We start from the raw sequence: 22,838 nt of genomic DNA, 5'->3' as shown, positions 1-22,838 counted from the left end.
AATATTCATTTTCTCATACTAATCACCAGAAAAAGCGCGCGGTCAGATCCACTATGTTCGAGCAATGTTTCCAGAGTGGGGAACAAAGCTTAGGTTCCCTTTGTCCACCCCTGCCAGATACAGGGTCAGCTAAAAAATAACTTCACATTCGTCATTTCAGACGTACAAATTACAAGTAATTCTGTTCTTCCATTTTTTTTTCTATTTCATCCTACATATCCGGTTACTTATGGATGATTCACACAAAAGCGTAGGCGATAAGTGCAATAGAATCCAATTTCATACAAATTATCATTAATTCTATTAAAAATATTTTTTAATTTTTTAATAAAAAGACAATACAATACAATATTTTACGTATAATATGAAAGAATTTGAATCCTACGATTGGGCACTGATTCAAATTCAATATATTTATCAGCTTCACGCAGTTATAGGTTCGATTCCCACTCGGGGAAACGAATTATTAATATTTTCATATGTTCCCTCTGGCGCCAAGGCAAAAGCGCAACGGTGAGTACCGCTACCCAAAACGTAATGAATTCCGCTAGAAATGGGGAGAGGAGTGTCTTAACACTAGGCTCCTTCTACTTAAACTACTGCATGCAAGAATGATGCAAGAGCCCTGCCCTTACGATTAATTATAATTATTATAAAAATTACAAAACTATTTTCAATAAACACAAAAACAACTTTCATTTAATATTCCGGATATCCTACCGAAAATTAATGATTCACACATAGTATTTCGCAATCGGTGGGAACCTTGTCTACCTTGCAGTCACCTTGACCCGAGGCAAATGATTCGATGTAAATTTATGAGTAAGATTGTGTGGGTCTTGCCTTAACTCTCCGTAAAGAGCGAAGGCGGCGGTGATTGAAAAACATTAATAAATCACTGGAGGCGTCGGAAGACACTTCGTAGGGTCGAGGTTCTTTATATAACCAATTCAAATCCATATGTAGAATATGAGGCTATCATGGCGGAACGGCACAGAGCCTGACAGTAAACGCGACGGTTCGGGGTTGGATTCCCATTCGGAGAAATAAGTTATTTTTATTTATTCGCTGCGAGTGTTGATTTCACTTTTTCAAATCGTAATATCTCCAAAATTGTGCGGAAAGTGAGGAACGAAGTGTCTCAACACTAAGTTCTAACAGAATACCGGTATGCCTGAGACTTTACAAACAAAAACAGATGATAGAGCTAGTATAATAAATAGTAATTAAACAACGTAATAATAAAATGAAACCTTATTCCTAAAATAATAAAGTATAAAATTCTATAAACAAACATTACTTGGCCTTAATTTATCTGAACACTTATTGACCTTAGAGTCAATGTGAATGAACGAACCATTCATTCATTCACCATCTCTTTCACAGCTATGGGTGATGAGGAGAGTGCGAGCGAGACGGAAATAGTGCAGGAAATGATGGCAATGAAAGATAAATTAAGCAAGATATAATTAAAGCTTTATGGGTTTTCATTATTGTTTGTATGGAGACGTAACGTCTACTTAGTATGAAACTTTTTATATGGAGAGAGAGAATTTATTTGAGACACTCCGTTTTCTACCCAATGTCTAAATTAAACAGCGTTGAGTTCAAAAACTCTGTGCTTTGACAATATCTTCGTAAATATATAAATTTACCTATATATTTTTTAAAAAATAACTATAAAATACACAAGGACAAAGTAATAGTAAATAAATTCAACGTTTCATTAATTCTATCATTAAATTTTAAAAAATTACTAATTTTTAAAACGACTACCGTGGCGTTGCGGGACAGTGTCTGATCACTCCTCATATAATTAATTCCTGAATTATCTTTATTTCTCCACTCTAGAAAACAGAAAGCGACATTGAATTTTGTCACTTAATATCTGAAGTCTCGGTTTCATGTGGAAAGTGGATAAGGGAGTGTTTAGATACGGGGTTTTCGCATTATAAAAAATATCATTTTGATTTTCAATTATAATTATTATTTTATTAACAAGACAGACCACCTGTAGAAATGTCTTATAATATGACATGGCAAATTTTTACTTTAATTTCTTTTTCTCATTTTATTATTACAACCCAACTATATACGAAACAAAAGTTAAAACTAAAAAAAAAACAAAAATAAAAAAAAGATGTTTCCAGAATTTGGCAGAAAGTGGGGAACGGAGTGTTTATCACTAGGTTCCCTTTGCCTACCCTGCTGTGTGCGGGATACAGCGTGAAGCTGAAAAAAATGATATACACTAGGTATTTTTAGCGCAATCCAATCACTCTTATGCTGCTCATGTAACTTGACGTATGCACTTATAACAGCAATGAGATTACGAATGTCTGTCTTTGATTATGTTTTTAACAGACTTTTTTTGTTATATTTTTACATCTGGATTTTGTTAGGAATTAAATATAAATCCTAAAAGACTGAATTGCCTTTCTCTACATAATCAATTTAATGTTACCTACATAATCAATGTAATCAATGTAATCTACATAATCAATGTAATTTGACCGATTTCAATAAAAAATCATTCTTCTCTCAAATAAAAAGCTAACTTCGCGCTGTATCCCTAGCGTGGTAGACAGAAAGAACGACACGCCAAACACTTTTGCCTCGTCTACCTCTTCATATCCTAGGGTGATGATGGGGATCTTTTTACTATTTACGTGACCTTCCTCCATTATTCTCAATACTATACTCGCGAAAGTCAATTGATTTCTTACGCACTCACTCTCGCTTCATAAATCTTTTTTACTATTTAATCGACATTCATTCTTCTCTCTCTCCGTTCTCTCCACAAATATAACATACTTATCGACTTTCATAATACAATAAAATATTTTTTAACTTACAATTGTGTTGTTATCACTAGACGTTTCTAGAACATTCACATATTTTCCTCACGCCTCATTAGTGCCGTTACATAGAAATTAGATTTCTTTCGCTTTGATATGAAAATATTTGTGCGAAACAAAAATAGGTAAATATTGCAACATAAGAGTATCGGCTCTTGACGTGACCGTAAACCCGACAGGTCGTAGATTCAATTCCCACTCGAGGAAACGAAATATTTTATATAGTAGTCAGAGAGAACCCTAGAACTAAGACACTCCATTCACGACTTTCCATCCAATATTTGAAAAAAATGGCGGAACTAAACGCCGCGCAACGAAGACCGACTAACCAAATAACCAATCACTTAAAATATCTTAAAACCTACTAACTGAATATCATCTATCAACAATACACTTAGGGTCGAGTGTAAAAACAAACAAAATATCCAAATTGTTTAGACTCTTTACTAGATCATCGACATATTGTGTTTACACGATTAAACATGTTTATTTGGGAAAAAAACAAAGTAAATCAGCTACACGCTGCCGCAGACAGCACGGTAGGAGGAGGGAACCTAATGTTATGACACTCCGTTTTTCACTTTCCGCCGAATTCGGAGGCATTGCATGTTGGGCGGTGGAACTCAACGCTGCGTTATGCCTCGACACCAGAGCGAAGAAATGGAAATATAAATCTCTCCGTTCTCTCTGGCTACCTCACTAAAGATAAAGTGATGCTAAAAAATCAACAGATTTCACTCATGCACATCTAGTCATAGGATCTAAATGTCGTTTAAGTGTCTAATCTCTCCTTTCTCCACATTCCCTCCGTCTTAAAGAAATAATTATAATTTTCTACATTAAAATATTAATAACAACTCACTCATTTACCACCGTCTGGCGTCTGACAGCCGCCCAGGCCCATAAGCGGCAGGAGTGACATCATTTAAAAAGATTAAATATTACTATACATTCCAATGAATCATGGCATACGAAGGATTGAGTGTCTCTTGAGAATTGATAAAGGAACATTATTTTATAAAGCCTTATAAAATAACATTTCTTCTTAAAACATAATATATATTTCTTCTTATTTAACACTAACTTTTACTTGCGACTTCGTCTAAAATCCACTACAAACTAACATACTAGTATGTATATGGTATACTAGCGACACGCGTGAACTGTTATTATTAATTTCTGTCTCCATGACTACGTCCAAGTGACGTCTATGCAAAATTTGGGACTCCTAGCATTTGTAGTAACGAAGTTTCGTACAAACATTCGATTCCAAAAACAACCCCTTAGAAATCGACCGTCTTAGCGAGCACCTACGTCCTATAAGTAACTCCTATGCCAAATTTCAGATTCCTAGCACTTGTAGTTTCTGAGATTTCGTGATGAGTGAGTGACCTTTCAATTTTATATATATAGATATAAAGCTCTTCCATTACATAGTGATTGACAATTAGGTGACAAAGCCTAAAAGCAAAAAATATGGCATCCAGGAGCCTTGTATCGTACAGGAACACTAAGGGATTTTTGAAAATTCCAACAAGAACGGGTTATCCAGCTTTAAGCTGTATTCCGTATTGTCAAGGGAATCTAGTGTTAAGGCACTTCGTTTCCCATTTTCCATTGAATTCTGGAGGCAATGCGTGTTCAGTGGCGTAACTAAAAAAAACTATATTCTAATATAAATAATAATACCAGTTAAAGCCTGTTATCTCTGTATATCCGGTAGATAGATGAGATGCGTGAAGTTAATATTTAATTAAAATCGAACCCAAGGTCTACGTATACGTCAACACTGTTAGTCAGCCACTGCGTCACAATGGTGCTGTCGTAACAAAAATACCGTTTATCTTTGGTGAATGAACAAGTGCTAATTTGTACTACAGACAACAGACTCTCTAATCTATATTATCAGATAGCGGTAGCTGTGTGTGATGAGGATACTTGGTGATAAATATGTATTTTTAAATATTGTACTTTAAGAGACGAATGTATGGATTTATTTATAATTAACTAGCGGCCCGCTCGCGGCTTCGCCTGCGTGAACTACGTTATTATTAATTTCTGTCTCTATGAGTACATATACAAAATTTGAGACTCCTAGCATTTGTAGTAACGAAGTTTCATACAATCTTTCAACCCCAAAAACAATCCCTTAGAAGTCGAATATTACAAATTCCCGTCTTAGCGAGCACCTACGTCCTATAAATAACTCCTATGCAAAAAATCTGATTTTCTAGCACATGTAGTTTCTGAGATTTCGTGAGGAGTGAGTGACCTTTCGATTTTATATATATAGATTAGAAACTAAATTAATTACTGTGAGAATCGAACCCAGAACCCATAACCTGTCGTTGTGGTTGTGGGTTCGATTCCCTTTCGGAGAAATGAAGCAATTAACCGCCACTCAACACAAAATTCCTCCAGAATTTGTATTGGCGGAAAATGGGGAGCGGAGTGTCTTAACACTAGGTTCCCTCAGCTTTGTGCGGGACACAGCTTGAACTTGTATACCTAAATATTATTTACAAAAAAAAAGGAGAACCGGAAGAACAAAAGCTTCCGTACATCAAAAAACACTATACCCACTATACCATAAGGCAAATATAACAAACCATGGATGTTTAACATACGCAAGACGCGTAAATATTATCTTCCACATATCGTCATAGTAAAAATAGAACTTCCTGTATTTTAGAACTAAACAAATCTATGATATACATACATATATAATGATCAGTAGGCAAAGCACGTTAGTATGAAGTTACTTTGTTTCATATGGTGAAGGAATAATTTAATTGGAGAGTTTTATCGCAATTTTGCTTAAATGTTGTCGATTTTTTTCGTAACTGGAAATAATTAAAGTTCGAAATAGGATAGGAAGGAATATTAATATTTTAAAATTAACGCTAAAAAGTATAGTTTGGTTAGAAACACTTTAAATTCTGGTTCGGAACAGATTATAAATTTGTTTGTATTATTAATAACTTAACTAGATTGACCTTTTTTTGAACTTTCATTTTTTCTTTAAATTGACTCAAATTGATTAATGAAAAAAATATATGATATTGATTTTTGTCAATTTCATATATTTTATCACACATTTTTACATTTTTTTAGGTTCACGCTGTCCCGTACATAGCCGGGTAGAAAGGAACCCGGGAACCTATTGTTAAGACACTCCATTCCCCAATAACATACAAATTTTAACCTATTATAATAAACCACAAATAATCCAACATATCCAAGTTCAAGCCAAAAAAAAGTTGTAAAAACAAAACAATTCCCATAAAAAGTTGAAACAGCGATAAAACAATGAAAAGAAAAGTAACTTACGTAACGGAGTAAGAGTTTACAAGCGATACCATTGTCTTCGAATCACACGACCGACCTTTTTATTATTACATACAATATTCATGGAATTCGATTAAATTAACAATTATTATGTTGTATTGTCTTGTTTTTTAATATTAAGGATGAATATAAATTATCTATATTTATGTAGATAATCCTTTTTTTGTAGATTTCCTTTTTTTAATAGTTGTTTATAGTTTAAAAATATATGATTTGACACATTTTCATGTGTCAACTTTTCCCGCCATTTCTTTCTCGAGCACAGAAGCAAAATAGTTTGATTTAATTTTTTAATAATAAAAATTAAAAGTAATTAAATGTTTTTACTACAAGTAATTGAAAGTAATTAAAAATGTAATAATTAAACATCGAAATAAATTAAGTAATCACATACGTGACACGTTAGACCTATTTATATAAGTGGGAAAAAGATTTCTTCCACTTATTCTGCAGTATTCAAAGTATACTTCATAGTATTTAATGAATTCCAGAAAATGTTAAAATAATCAATCAATCCTTTTTAATATTTTACATTTACAAAACATAACAAAATACTTTAAATTAATAATTATGAAACGATGTAAATAAAAATAAAGTTTACTAAAATACCATAGTGAAAACTGCATTTAAACTACTGAAGCCGTTCCTGAGATTAGCTCGCTCAAACGCACTGACAAACAGACAAAGGTTTTAGAATACATTGTTTAAGTTTAAATCAAATCAACTTCCCGCTGTACCTCGTACACAGCAGGGTAGGAAGAGGGAACTTAGTATTATGGTAGTCCGTTCCTCACTTCCCGCCGAATTCTGGAACCTCCTCATTGTGGATTAATTGTGGCTAGTTTTAACTTCTACAAACTCATATATACACACATATATAAAGATAAACTGATCGTAACCACCTGACGGTCTATAAAACGATATATAAAAAGATCATTCGTGAAGTAAATTCAGGTCAGTTTTACTGTTTGGCTGTTAACCATTTATTATGTGCATTCTTCATTCTTATTCTTCGTTGTTAGTATTGGAATAGAGATTTTTAGCTTTTTTATTATTTAAAGAAAACTGAGACACTCTGTTCATCTATTTTAAAAATGTAGATGAATGTCAATGAATGTTAAATTTGTTTTTAATACAGCATTTATATTGCAATCCAATAAAGATTTATGTTCTATTTTTTTATTAGAGTCCCTGAGTAAAAGCACTAAAAAAGGTTATATTTTAGTATAATTAGATAATAATATTAAACAAATATATTCTTTTATTTCAACAAATTCAAACGTTATAAGAAAAAATACATATATTTTATTAGGTTAGCCTGTTTTTGGTTTAATATATATAACACAATTCTGGCAAACATAAAGAGAGATACAATTTTAAGGTCAATGAGAAGATATGAAGCGTGGCAATTATCTTCAAATCAACATTTTTAATTATATCAAAGGAAAGTTCTATTATTATCTACTTTTGAATTTGACTGACAGACTGATATAACTTAGCAAATTTAATTTAAAGGCCGTCTTGGCGCAGGGGCACATTCAACTGCAAACGCAACGGTTATGGATTCGATTCCCGCTCGGGAAAATAACGCTCTATAAAGAGACATTTCGTGGCAAAACTGCTCTACGCACTTTCTCCATTAGAGCGGGAGAAATTAAAATCATTTCATATATTCGTTACCCCAAGTAGGGATCGAACTCGCAACCATCGCATTTACAGTAAAATGTTCCACAGCACCACGACGGCCACAGATTAAACTTACTATGACATACAATAGCGATCGTTTTATTCGCCTGAATCCATCATAGCTCATTAGAGATATGTATGTTAGATTAATCAAATCTTTTAAAAGCAACAATGATAAATTAATATCTTTTTCTGGCAATATCTTTCTCTATAAGTATCTACACTAAATACAGATTACACAAAAGACAAGTAAAAATTGATTTCATGTCAATTATAGGCAGTTCATTTCAATACCTTAGGCAATAGCAATTTTTTTTATATTTTCAAATCCGGTCACAGAACACTCAATTATAGCTAAATTCAGCGCGTAAATGTCATCGGCACAATTTTTTATCTGTCGAGACTAAAGCGGGAACCGAGTTAACCGGCTCCACAGGAAGTCTCAATGGCGATTAATATAGAATTCTTGATATTAGTAAAATATATTTTTCTTGAAACACAAAACTACCTTGCGGAATATAATACGAGTGACTTTTACCTACGCCTATTGTTCGTAGTCAAATGGAAAAATAATAGTTTTAAAATTAGTATATAAGTGTATATTTAGTTCAAAAAATACAGCAATACAGTCTTTCTCGATAAATGGACTATCCAACACAAAAAGATTTTTCAATTTGAACCAGTAGTTCCTGAGATTAGTGTGTTCAAGAAAATAAACTCTTCAGCTTTATATTATTACAATTGAAGTATATTCATCTTAAAACACACAAAGCTACTTTACTGAATATAAATAAATATAAATAAGTTATTGTAAACTGTTGTTCTTTAGATTTAGATTTATGAGTAAGTATTTTGTGGAAACTTAACTGGTATAACTTAACTGGTATTTATATAATATTTAATATTTATAGTGTGTTATTACCATATATTTAATGTACTGTATGTTTCCCTTAAAAATTATCAAGAAACTCTTCCGCCAATTAAACCTTACCAAGGAGCCCTGTAAAATTTTAAATGACTAATCTCTCTACTCTCTCTGTTCTCCAAAATATATATATATATAACTCAGATTTTACGTTATTTCTAATCATATACCTATACCTAAATTTATTACTACCATTCCCCAGCAAATACTAGCTATTCCCAATACAAATACCTAAGGGACGATAAACTACAATGTATCTAAACATTTAATTGTTACAAATAATAATAATAAAGACGCGCAAATAGCAACAAAGGAATCGTTTAATTTGCATCATTTAACGCGAACGCCATTGTAAGGCCTAAGCAGGCTAGGCATTCAAGGTGACCTTATATAGATAGTGAATGAGGTTAGAAAACGACGGGTTGGGCGTCTGTCTGTCTGTGGACGTGACTGTTGGCATACACGCGGTGTGTTTTGAGAATGGAGAGATGGGTCATTAAATTCTTTCTGTCAACCTCTAGCACTATATGGATTATGTCAAGATACAAAAATCATAAAAAGTCTTATAAATATTTTTAAAAATAATATAAGTTGAATTATGGCTGATGAATACAGGTTACATTTACCCTGGTTGGGCAGATTGTATAGTAATATACATTCTTTTGACAAACAACAACTAATATCATTGAAAGAGAAATATGCGGCGTTCAGTTCCGAAACTCAACTCGCAATTTCTTCAGAATTCGGTGGAAAGGGGATCTTCCCAGATTCCCTCTGCCTACCCTGCTATGTGCGGGGTAAATTAAAAAAATACGAAGAAAAAAATCTAAAAAAATTACCATTATAATCATCAATTACTTTGCATCTGGTAAGCATATGTTAAGATAAATCATTATCTCGAGTTGATACAAAAGATTTATTTTCTAAACATCTATTGTAAAGACCAAATCTTTGTTTGTTTTAATATAAATCATAATAGAAAACATCATTGTAACACAGTAGATAAATGAAGATTATCTCTTTATCTCTTTCTCTATACAAAGATACTAAAAATAAAATAAAAAAACTACTTCACGTGTCCTCGTATACCAGAGTTGGCAGATGGAACTTAGAGTCAAAACACTCTACTCTCCACCTATAACTCTAGTTAGATTCAATGCATGTTGAGTGACGGAACTCGTTGGAACACTATGCCTTATCGGGGGAAAAAGGCAACGAAACGAAAATTAATGAAATATATTCACTCTCGCCACTTGAGATCGAATTATCTATTTATATTTTCATTATAATATTTTTTTTTATATTTCCGTTAACAAGATCCAAATTCGCCTTTACAACGGAGTGTCTTAGCACTAAGCTCCCTCTGCCTACCCTGCCGAGCATGAAATTAAAAAAAAAAACAAACGAAATCATAAATACACTTCGATTTGCAAGTCGGTCAACACAGATAGATGAACTAACACATGTGTAGAGCAGAGAGCGCGCGTTATCAAACCAGATGGCATGGCCGGGTTGTTGCAACGTGAATGCCTAATATACGATTATTTTCTAATCTAAAATATTAAATTAAATATGATATTACGTTACATATGAGGCCAGTCATGGCGCAGGGGCACTAAGTTAAATACTTTTTTCTTAAATTTGTTTTACGAGTTAAGTTACGCTGCGTTGAGTTACGCCGTGCATTTTTTAATTTGAACGCAAGAATGGTGAACAATTTGTTTCTAGCACAATACAAAAACAGTTGAACGATAAGAATGGTGAAATAAATGACTTATTGATAAAACTAAAAATATATGTATTTTTCTTAGTCAGTTTAATAAAAAATAAATGGTATTGACAGACGAACAACAAAGGGAATAAAGGTTCCGTTTTTACGTTTTGAGATACGGAACCCTAAAATGTTAGTATAATTAATGTCTAGTATAATTCCAATCGAACGTATGCAATAAACAAATAAAAACAAGACTAAAAACATTAAAAATTTCATGGCACGGAAACAAACCTCTGACCTACGAGCTACGGCGCCACTACACCAGACGGTCCTCAATTACCAATACATAAACCAGTATGCATAATTGAATCAATTTGTAATTCAAATATGGTAAGAAAAGTGGTTGACTGAGTCGATAGTAAAAAATCTTCATTGATTTTTACACAAAAAAACTGAATTTAGCGTTCGTTTTAATGAATTACTGCGATTTACAAGCTTTAATCGTATCCTCATTTTAATAAAAACAATAATTATTTTGTAAAATGCGAAAAATACATAAGGAAAGGTATTAAAAAAATGTCTATTTTATTATAGGAAGTAATAAACCTAGCAATAAATGTGAGTTTATGCTTAGAAATTTGTGCCTTGATCATGGAAAAACGACTGAACGGATTTTGATGAAATTTTGCAAACGGATAGTTTAGAATCTAACTTTGATAATAAGATAAGTACATTTGGTACAAGATGAAGCAAGTTTAATATAATTCGCACTCAGCAGGACATGTTGAGTGCAACACCAGAGCGAAGAAAATGGAAATATTTATTTTGTCCTCGATATGGGAATCGAACCCACAACGTGTCCCGTTTACAGTCAAACTATGCCCTGCCCCACGACTTGCCTCAATATTATTATTAAAATAAAAGAAAGAAGTAGGTAAACTGATAACAATTCGAGTGCAAAATGTAACATAATAATTTGTTCAAGGTTAATGAAAGTTTCAAATTACATCTATAACTTTTTACTTTTAACTCTTTTTAAGATTAAAATTCGAGATTTTCTAAGGCTTTAATACTAAAATTATAAAACAAGTTGTAACCCGCAACTTTGCGTTTACGCGAAAACTAAAATCCGCTTTTTTTCGTTCCCGTAAGAATTTAAGTCTAACCCCTCTTAGTGCGGCACTACACTTCCCTACACTTCCCAGGGAACCTACATGTCGGATAATTTCATAATTTAATAATATAAGCTACTGCCTTAAATAAATATCAGCTTCACTTTTTCTTTAATTAACTTAAATTTCTTTAACAACTTCCTCTTTTACAGATAGGTATAGTAAATCAATTTAATTTCAAATTAAAAATAAATCATAATAATATAAAAAAGATAATAAAAGTCGTTTTGTTTGTTTATCATACTTTATAGGTTTCCGATATGGTTAAGATTTATTATTTAGAGGTCAACAGTTTGGAATGGGCGGTCATTATTTTTATTTACTTTGTTGTGGACCGAACTTAATATAAATATTTATTAAAAATAAGAATTAAAAATATATTTTAGTATAATAAAATATGGTAAAATTAAAAGTGAAAAAAATATATTATAATGACTTTCATGAAGAGAGTAACAAAGAAGTAAAAAATTGTTTGTCACATTTTAAAAGCAGTGGCTTCTTCTTCATCTTTAAATCTTCTAAAAAAGATTCATTTAGATTGAGACATAAGGGTACGACTGTAAACACGACAGGTAGTGGGATCGATTCCCACTCGAACAAACGATATAACTCCGCATGCCTCCAGAATTCGGCGTTAAATTGGGTAACGAAAGTGTCTTAATAGAAAAGAAGTGTCTTAACACACCCAGTTAGTTCCCAGGTTCCCTCTATTTACCCTACTATAGCTAAGCGTGAAACTAAAAAAAAAATTTAAAAAATTTTAATAAACCAAAGAACAGCGTTAAGTTCCGCAACCAAATACACTATATTTAACAACAAATATATTTTTCTTTGTATGTATAAAGTATCATATTTACAAACTAGAATATATAAATAGAAAATAGCAGCTATTGTCAAATACCCGAGACAATTACCGATTCTTATTTATTATTCAAACATTGCAATAGTATTTTACACCCAAGTGGGTTTGCGTGACGATTGCTACAATATATACAAGTACTTACCAAATATACATATTTACTACATTTTTTAAAAGCTATTTTAAAGTTATTATCTCGTATAATGACTTGGAACTGATTGTGAATTAAAATTCAGGGGAAACACGGCCTAACCCAAAAATGAGATAGATTATAGTTATATTTAGGAAAAACAATAGCTTGTTTTTTTACTATTTAGCATTCAATCGCCATTAATCCTAACCGGGGAAAAAATTTATTACTTTCTCGTTTGGTAATAAGACAAGGCACGGCGTTGAGTTCCACCAACTCGCAATGTATGGCAGAAAGCGAGGAACGAAATGTGCACTAGATTTCGTCTGCCTACTTTGCTATATGCCAGATGAAGCGATTAGAAAAAATCATCATGAAAAGCGAAGAAATAGAAATTTATTCTTTACTTATAAGTATAAAAAATATATAAAAAAATATTATAAAAGGCAATATTTAGATTTCAGTATGTATACAAAGTCTGTGGTTGTATTGTATAACCGCCAACCACTAAGGTCGGTCTACGGTGTATTTCATTTCTGCCTGTCACTTTCCGTAAATAAATATTCTATAAATTCTCTAGAAATGAAATCATTATTTTTTATGGAAAAAGACAATTTATCTAGGTATATAGAAGTTATATTATAACAATTTTATAATAATAATAAAATACGTTTATTCATAAAACGAGACTTACACCATTTTGGAATGAATGTTTCAATTAAAAAATACGGTAAGGTACTTTCATCCTACACGTAACAATTAATTTGTATTATCGACAATATCATAATCTTTTATAACCTCATGAAAAAAAGATCACCAAATAATTTTCTAATATCTAGATTTTTTTACATATTCCATGATTTTATTATTAAATAGCAAAAAGGAACAAAATAATTTTATTTTCAGCTTCACGCTGTATCCTGCATTTAACATGGTAGACAGAAGGAATCTAGTGTTAAAACACTCCGCTCCCCATTTCCGCTGAATTCTGAAGTCACAATGACTTGAGCAGCGATACTCAACGCCGCCAGACTAATATTCCATTTTCTCTAATGGGAACCGAACCCACAACCTATCACAATCACACGCATGAACCTCTGCGCCACGCCTGGCCTCACCAAATAATAATAAAAGAGAAAATAACAAATCTTTATTTCCCAGTACGGAAGGACAATGGCATTTGGTAATAACATCTGTGCCATTTCGTCGAACAGGTAAAGAGGCAGGTAGACTGGGTAAATTGGGAGAGCCAAATTGGTTATATAGAATTTAACGATACTATACTAATACTATTATAATTATTAATATTTATATTATTTACTAATATAGACTTGAAAATCAAAAGTTTTTTAATTGAGATGAAGTTTTAATAATTTATGAATAAAAACGGGATCTCAAGATCTATCTCAAACTTTGACTACGAGAACGAAGTCGCAGGCAAAAGTTAGTTTATACTTAACTTTACTTAAAAATCTAATAAGAGGAAGAAAATTTATTAGATAAATATTTTATTATAAGACATTAATAATATATATATTTTTTATATTATAATCTTGCAAGTGGCAGGAAATTACTAGATCGCTTTAGTGTGAAACAGCTAGTAAATGTTGCATTGGTGGGTAATGTATGTACATATTAATGTGACACTGATGTACGCGTAGATTAAAAACGTATTTATTTTTTTAAAATAATCTATATCGTTCAATATAAATAGAATTACACTAAAATTACCTAGTAATCTATCCTCTAAACTTGTTAGGGTTCCGTATCGAAATGGTAACACCGGACTCTATTACTGGGACTCCGCTGACCCACCAGCTTGTATCTTATGAAACGTGATAGTTCAAGAGTTGAAATTTTTACAGAATTTTTTTTGCCGCTATGACAACAAACACTAAACAATAGATTAAAATAAATATTTAAGGTTGTTTAACTTTTTCCACGTTAGTTGCACGGGACGTTACGTACTTACTAAATTCGTAGGTACGTTCGTTTTCATAGATATTGGTACGGAACCCCTAGTGCGCGAGTCCGACTAGCACTTGGCCGGTTTTATTTTATATTTAAACTGAATAGATTAATTGGGTGAACGCACTCATTAATCACTGCTTCGAAAATTCTTGTATTGGATAGTATTAGTTACGTCATGCCCTTTGACTGGGTCCTATATGGGCACGGGATCGAAGCCACAAATAAAAAACTAGCCTAAAACAAACATTCCCCACAAAAGAGATCGAACCCACTACCACCACGGGAATTTAGCAACCATGTCACAATGACACCAACATGAACAACACTACAAATTAATTTACACAATAATATTTACATAGTCGATATATTCGTAATCACGCATCGAAGAACTACTTCTGTTATTTGCCGCTTTGTGCCTGATGCATTTTAAATGTACCTATTAAAACTGATAGAGTTTTTTAATGTCGTTTAGTAAAAACTTGCCTCGCGTGCTAGTGTGGTTATGTCTTCAAATCCAACTACTTATTTTATCACTTTTTTTTTAGTTTCACGCTGTAGCCCGCACGCGGCAGTGTGCAGAGAGAACCTAGTGTATGGACACTCCACATTTTCAACCGAATTCTGGAGACATAGCGTGTTGGGTAGCGGAAATGATTGAACAAATAGTAAAAACTGAATATTAAGACCATACGTTACGAAAATAATAGATATAACAAAATAATAAAAAACTGTGTAAGTATAAAAAATAAAGTTGTAATAGAACTTTCTTCCAATCTCTACTCTCACCTAAATAGAGATGCGTCTACAGGAAAAAAGACAAAAGTACATAAAAATAACTCGAAAATATTATATTATATAGAAAAAAACAAAAAAAAATCGCAGTACGTTTAACTATAAATATTTTTCATTGAGTAATACCCGTCACTAATACAAGTAATTAAGGAGAGTTAAAAAAAAACAATTAAAATTTACCAAGTCATTAGTTAACGACTTCTTTTCGGTGCATTCATTTATAGTATTAAAAGTAACAATGTATTGTTTAAGAAAAGAAAAGAAAAAAACGTGTTCATTATTAATAATATAAATTTCTGGTTTAACCCACAAAAGTATGAGGAAATAAGAAATTTACTAATTACTTAATAGTGTTTTTACTTTCTTAAACATAAGCCTATTTATAGGAGAGTTTAAATTGAATAGAAAATAGAGTTCTAATAACTATACTTCTAAGATAGGTAGTTTTTAAGGTTCCATATCTAAAGGGCAAAACGGGATTATATTACTAACACTTCGGTGTCTGTCTGTCCGTCTGTCATCTAGCTCTGTAATTTTGTGAAAAAACACTCCATTCTCTACCTTTCAGCTTAATATAAGCTTTGTGGTAGAGCTAACAAAATACAAATACCATTAATGATTCTTACTTTAATATCTATTTATGAAATGTGGTTTTCCCCAAAATATTTTTAAGGAAACACAAAATTAAAATATTGTTCGTAATTTCAAAGTAAATTCATTTTAGGCAATTGAAGCAGTAGCGAGATATCATTCTTTGTCTACGCGTTTGTCCACGCTAATCTCAGAAACGGTGTAACCCATTTAATTTGAGTTTTCGGTATGGTTTTCTTTTTTGTTCAAATCGATTTATAAATAAAAAAGGTATACCATTTCAAAATAATGTTTTTCGACTAAATTGCTATAAACAACTCTTTTGCTGAATTGGCTGAAACTTTACTTTTCAATATAAGTAGGTATAGATATTGTTGTTAAAATGATATTATTATTAGAAAATTAATCAGTAAGTCCATAATTATGTAATTCAGGCGGGCGAAGCCACGAGCGGCTCACTAATGAATCAAAAAAAATCTTTAATATTCTTATTATGTTTAATATTATTTTTTTCATCTATTTTCTTACAAAGTAAAGTAAAGTTAATAGTATTTACATCTCATTTGCAAAGATTTATTTATTAGTCACAAATGGAATCATTAGAACGAACGTCATTATATCTTTAATTATATGAGTCATTTCAATTTTATTATTATTTAACAATAAATGGTAAACCACTATTGTTTTGTAAGCACTTTTTTTATTTTATTCCTTGTGATTGTTCCAATTGAATAAAAACATTGTTATATATTATATTAGGCCTATTGTTTACAATTATATGCAAAATTGAATAGACTACTAGACTACTAGAATAGAGATTTTTTTCTTAGCTTCTTGCTGTATCGTGCACATAATAGTAGGATAGACAGAGGGAACCTGGGAACCTATTATTAAGACACTCCTTTCTCATTAAGTTGCCTATTTTTTGCCCAATTCTAGAGCGATGCGTGTATAGTGGCTGATCTCATCGCGGCGCTTTGCCTTTAGCAAATACATTATTACCAAAGGAAAGAAATGAAAATATTAAATATTTCATTTTCTTAAGTGGGAATCGAATCCACAACCTGCCTCAGTACTTAATAAATAAATACAATTATGAAAATATTCAGTACTTATAATTTATGTTTCATATGTGAAGATATTTCTGAAAATACCTTTATTGTAAAAAGTGAAAATCGAACCTACAATCATCATTTTCAAGTAATAAATAAAGAACTAAGCCATAATAATACAAAATTAATTAATAAATACGAATATATTGCACATTTTGCCACTAGATCGGTCCACTACTGCTCGTGGCAGAGTTAATTAGACACTTAAAAAATGTTGACATACTTTTAAAGTACCGCAAAATATATTTTTTTCAATAAAAATGTACGAATATTGCTATTTTTTTTGCTTACTTTTATTGAGAACGCGTTGATATTTATAATTGTTATATACAGTATGTTCTTTATATCAAGTGAGACTATAGAGGTATATAAGAATTTATTTTTTAATACAAAATGAAATAGTGTTGTGCCACTTCGTTTTCTCGTTAGGTATATAACGATTGAAAGAAACTATAATTTAATGATATTGCTTACTAAATATTTGTTGTATAGCTTACCTCTGTATTCCCACATAAGAGAAAAAACCCAGTGTTAAGACACTCCGTTACCAAATTTCTGCCCAATTTACAAAACATTGTGCATACAACCACGGAACTCAACGCTGTGCTTTATACATTATACAAAATAATTACATTATCATAAAAAAAAATCAAAATCGATAATTTTTTATGCGACTCGCAAAATCGATTTTCACACATACATCAAAAAATCGAACCAAAAATCGATATAACTTTAATCGGAAATAGGACGATCGACAATGCAGTAAATATAATATAATTCATTTGTAAACAAATCATGTAAATAATAATTATATAGGCGTGCGGGTTTGGCGCGCGTTGAGACGTACATATTAAATATTCGATGTTCCTTTATAATCGATTCACGTCATTACGAGCCAAGGTTTGTGATTTAGTGTCTTATAAAATCTATATATTTTGTTTTTGTAAGGGAATATTAGCTAAATTCCAATAGAAAGGTAAATAAAAATTATAAAACAATTAGACTAAAAAAACTATATTGTTTTCGTGTTATTTGTAAACATTTAAAAAAAAAACAGCTTTCCGCTGTAGTGTTAAGACACTCCATTGTAAACATTTATTAGACTTTACGTATATCTACAATATAAACCAATTATCAAGTTAAAATTATCGAGAATCCTAAATAATACTTATATTCTTTAATTTATTAAATCAATATTTCAAAATAATTTCATATATACAAACATTTTGCGGTGCACGAGGAAGGAAAACAATGTCTTGCCTTTTAAAAGTTAAGTAACCTTAGTTATTATTAGGTTTAATAAATGCGATACCAAATATGTATGGTTGTACGTTTTAATTAAATCTTTTATCTTTTTGGGCTTCACGCTTTATCCCGTAACAGGGTAGGCAGAGGTAGCGCAGTGTTAAGACACTCCGCTCCACTCATTCCACCGAATTCCGCGCTTTGCCTCGACACCAGAGCAAAAAATGAAAATATTAAATATTGAATTTCCTCGAGTCGGAATCGAACCTACAACCTGCCGCGTTAAGAGTCACATTCTTAATTTGATTTAATTAATAAATCGTTTAAGCGCACTAAAAAAGTTTGTTATACAAACTTTAACTTTAAGTCACTTTATTTTTCATGTTATGTATAATTTTAATCATTATCAGTATATACTTATGTTATGATAATTTTAATTAAAGAAATGGAACATATTTGATAAGAACAGTTGGCAAATAAGCTTTATGACTCTACCTAGAGTTCTAGAATTATAATATAAATTAAATCTATCAACAATTATAACAAATAACTACAAAAAAATAGAAAACTCACCTCATCTTCTTCATCATCATTATAAAACGGATCCAAAAGCAGATTCTTCCAATAAATAACATCCGGAGGGACCGCGTACGCGTCGTGATCCCTCAAATTCGCGTACAAAGGGCTCTCCCTCCCAACACCCTCCGAACTGGCACTGATCGAGCAACTCTCCACTTCCACACTGCCACCACAGGAGCAACCCTCATCTGTATAACTATATCCGTACTCTATCTCTTCGTAAATATTTTCATCGGTGAGGGCATCGCGCACCGGCTCGTAGCCGTCGTCGCACGGCTTGTCCGGCGTCATAGCAGCGACTGACTCGCACCTGCGACTGTCTCCCACCTCAGTTAGAGCGTACACCGAAAACGGTTGCGGCGAAAACTCGCTGGCTGCATCGAAAGACAATCGCGATATGGTAGCCCTTTGCTGCGCCTGTGATAATACGCAACGCAATATCTCATCAGAATTGTGGTAGCCGCTCGAGTGGGACCAGACCGCGGCGTACGCGTCTTTGGATGGTTCATTTTCATTGCTCTCCACATTACATTCTTTATAACTCCAACAAGTGCTTTCCGAATCGCTGTCTGATGCTAATTTGTCTATTTTGATGTCGGAATCATCTTTAAATTCCATTTCATCGTAAATTGAGGGCGACGGTGTCCTCATTTTCTTTTTGCGCGGAGGTACGGGAGGTGGTGATTTAACTAACACTTTCTCTGTCACTGGAGCGCTAGAGACATCAGATATTGTGGAAGCACAATCACTATTCACTCGGTTCACTATTTTATTTGTCACTTTTGGTTGTATCACTTTGGTTTCGGTTTCGACGTGGTTAACATGACCTATTCCTTGCAGGCACTCGTCGAATATATTGAGAATGCTGAGGGAGACGTCGTTATCTGATGGCACGAGGTTTCTTTGGTACTCATCTAGCTTAAATATTTCCTTGCCTAGTTGTGATAAGATTTCGTCGAAAGCGCCGTCAGATCCGGAGTCCTCTGAAACAGTGGAAACGGTGGAGGATGGTCTTACAACCACCAGAGGGTCGTACTCCTCGATGGTCGCTCTGATAGTGGTCAGCCACGCTATGACAGGCTGCGCGGAGCGGTCGCGCAGTGTTTCCACCACGGCGTGCGGTATCCAACTTGTGACCTCACACATATTGCCGTTCGCTTCAAAACACCGATAACCGGTGTATGAATCAACCGTGGGATTCCGCGAACGCTCGTCCCTTAGCGCACCGTTAGTGCCTTCAATCGCGTCGACCGGTCGGTGCGCTGTATCAACGACATTTGCACTCTACCGATTACTTGTCGTGATATTTCTTCCTAATGTAAACGCTGTAGAGACCCATGACCTTAGATAATAATTTGCAAGATAATAAAAACCAAAACAAACGCAAAAAACAAAATCGAATAAATCAAATCTTTCGCTCTATAACTAACGTCAAAGTGACGTACGCGAGTTGCCGCGTTTTTTTTCAAATATAGATAATAAAGGAGCGGTAGTGCGGTACGTCCGCGCGCGGTCCCGCCACTGCGATAGTGGTGTACCGTCCGGCAATTAATACGAATCGTTCGTTCAGAGTGTGTGACCGATATTCTACGTTATTTCTGTTGCGTGGCGTAACCGCACTAAAAACTGAACGCAAATGCACATTGCATTAGATAAATGAAATGGCTCGGGCGCCGGGGCTCGTGTTTTCCAAGCGGGGCCCGCTCTACTTAGAATTTACAACGATATTATATATATTTAATATTCTTGTTTGTTTAAGCACTTATCTACTCTCATATATTGACATAGCCGCTACGGTAATATGTAAATAATACTGGCATGTGAGGAAAACGTCGACTGTATTGTAATATAATACCTATCTATCGTTTCGCAATACGTGGTTTTACTCTAGTTATATGGAAACAGCGACATATTGCAATATAAAGATGTCTTTGTTTAAATTTTAAATGTTTTTACTGTTTTTGTTAAAACAAATAGTTTTTCATGTTCTATTTACTCAATAAATAAAAAAAAAGTTGTAATGACTACATTAGTATAAGGAAACGGAAGCTTATGGTATTAAATACATAGAATTAATGACTAATATGTTAAACAAAACTGACCCATATGTGAAAGATAAACATTGTACAATATTAAAATACTAATACAAAATTTATAGTAAGTATAAGTTATAAAAATATTTATTTAACAAATTAAAAAATATCGCAAAAATGACTTTTTTTTTAATTTTATAGTATTTTTTTATATAAAAAGAGTATAAATTAAGTAAATTACTAACAACTACAAATATTTATAATCTATATTTGTTTTCGACCACATCAAAACCCAACCAATCAATTTGAACATTTCAAAACCATTATTTACATACTACACTAAGAAAATCGACACCCACAGATAACCCAAGCTTAAAGTGATGCATTCTTTTAATTTTAAACATCAATAGATTTTAACCTACTTTCTAATTTCTCTAGTTCCTAGCAAATTGGTATGCGGCCCTTTATTTGTAGCCCGCTAATGAACGTACAAGGAACCTCTACAGCTAATATAAAGTGAATCCATTCATAAGAAACTTAGACAAAATGGCGGGAAAGAAAGTTAACTTTGAAATTATTATATTAAAGTCTAATTTACGTTTTAATTTTGAGGTGTTTGAGCCCTTTTTGAAGAGAACTGCGTGAATGGCCACTGTTTAGCACATGTGAAAATATCGTATTTCCAACGGTGGTATGCATTTCCTCTGTCTTCAGGATTATCTTTGGTTGCATTACTTTTGTCTATATTCCAATATTGAATTATACTTCCTATTTGGAATATATATATATATATATATATATATATATATATATATATATATATATATTGTTTAATTTCACGTTGTATGCTGAATATAGCAGAGTAGATAGAAGGAACCTGGGAACCTAGTATTACATCACCCCGTTCCCAACTTTCCGCCGAATTCTGAAGGCATTGCGTGTTGAGTGGTTGAACTTAACGCCGCATATAACTAATTTTATTTTATAAACTTCATTCATTTTATAATATTATTCATATATTAATATTCTCTCATATATTAATATTCATAATTAGAATAACAAAGACTATCTTATCAGTAGTTATAGCAAGTAAAAATGTATCTGTTTTAAAATAACAAAAATATTGTTTATGATTAGACATTGGCTGTGAATTTGGGTATTATATTATGCCTTTTAAATATAGTTATGAAAAGTATAAGTACGTAGTGTTATTAATTAAAATTATTATTATTATACTCTTTTTCAGCTTCAGAAATTTATATTTCCATTTCTTCGTTCTACGGTCGAGACAAAGCACGGCGCTGAGTTCTGTCACTCAACAAGTAATACCTTCAAAAAAAAGCGGAAAATGGGAAACGGAGTGCCTAGTGCTAACTAGGTTCCCTCTGCCTACCCTGCTGTGTGCGGGATACAGCGTGAAATAAATGTTCAGTTTCAGTATAAACATCTTTCTAAAGATAAAAATAGCCTTAGTCATACATTTTAATAAAACTTACTCAATTAGAGTCGATGCTCACATAAATGATCTGTGAGACCCTCAATATTGATTGTATGCTTTTTATTCTCTCGTTGTCAATTTAAGATCAATATCAATCCTTTTTTTTATCTTCACGCTGTATCCCGCATATTGCAGGATAGTTAGAGGGAACCTAGTGTTAAGGGACTCGGTCCAGTACTGCTCGGCTAATTTTGGAGACAGCATGTTGCGTAGCGAAACTCAACGCGCTTTGCCTACCAGAAGAGGGAAATGAAAATAATTTAAATATAAGCAATCCTCCGAGTGGAGATTGCAGTTCGAATTTGGCGGAAAGAGTGGAAATAGA

At 32.6% G+C, this 22,838-nt stretch overlaps 1 protein-coding gene across 4 annotated transcripts in view; it reads right to left on the bottom strand.

The window, feature by feature from the left end:
- LOC146540725 (uncharacterized) overlaps positions 1-22,838 on the bottom strand; it is a 121,726-nt gene that overhangs the window by 22,947 nt on the left and 75,941 nt on the right. Inside the window, exon 1 of one of the 4 annotated variants that reach the window (XM_085202759.1) lies at positions 18,977-20,501. The exons of 2 other annotated variants lie outside the window; for them this stretch is intronic. In XM_085202759.1, the coding sequence (XP_085058885.1) occupies positions 18,977-20,128 (1,152 nt within the window). In that variant the 5' untranslated portion in view covers positions 20,129-20,501. Of the gene's footprint in view, positions 1-18,976; positions 20,502-22,838 lie in introns of those variants that run through there. One more of the 4 variants, XM_085202742.1, reaches the window with a different exon arrangement.

This window comes from Heliconius melpomene, chromosome 2 (assembly GCF_056956725.1).
Source record: "Heliconius melpomene rosina isolate 202511_hmr_F chromosome 2, ASM5695672v1, whole genome shotgun sequence".
In the NCBI taxonomy this organism is placed as follows: Eukaryota; Metazoa; Arthropoda; class Insecta; order Lepidoptera; family Nymphalidae; genus Heliconius; species Heliconius melpomene.
This window is presented reverse-complemented; position numbering and strand designations above follow the sequence as displayed.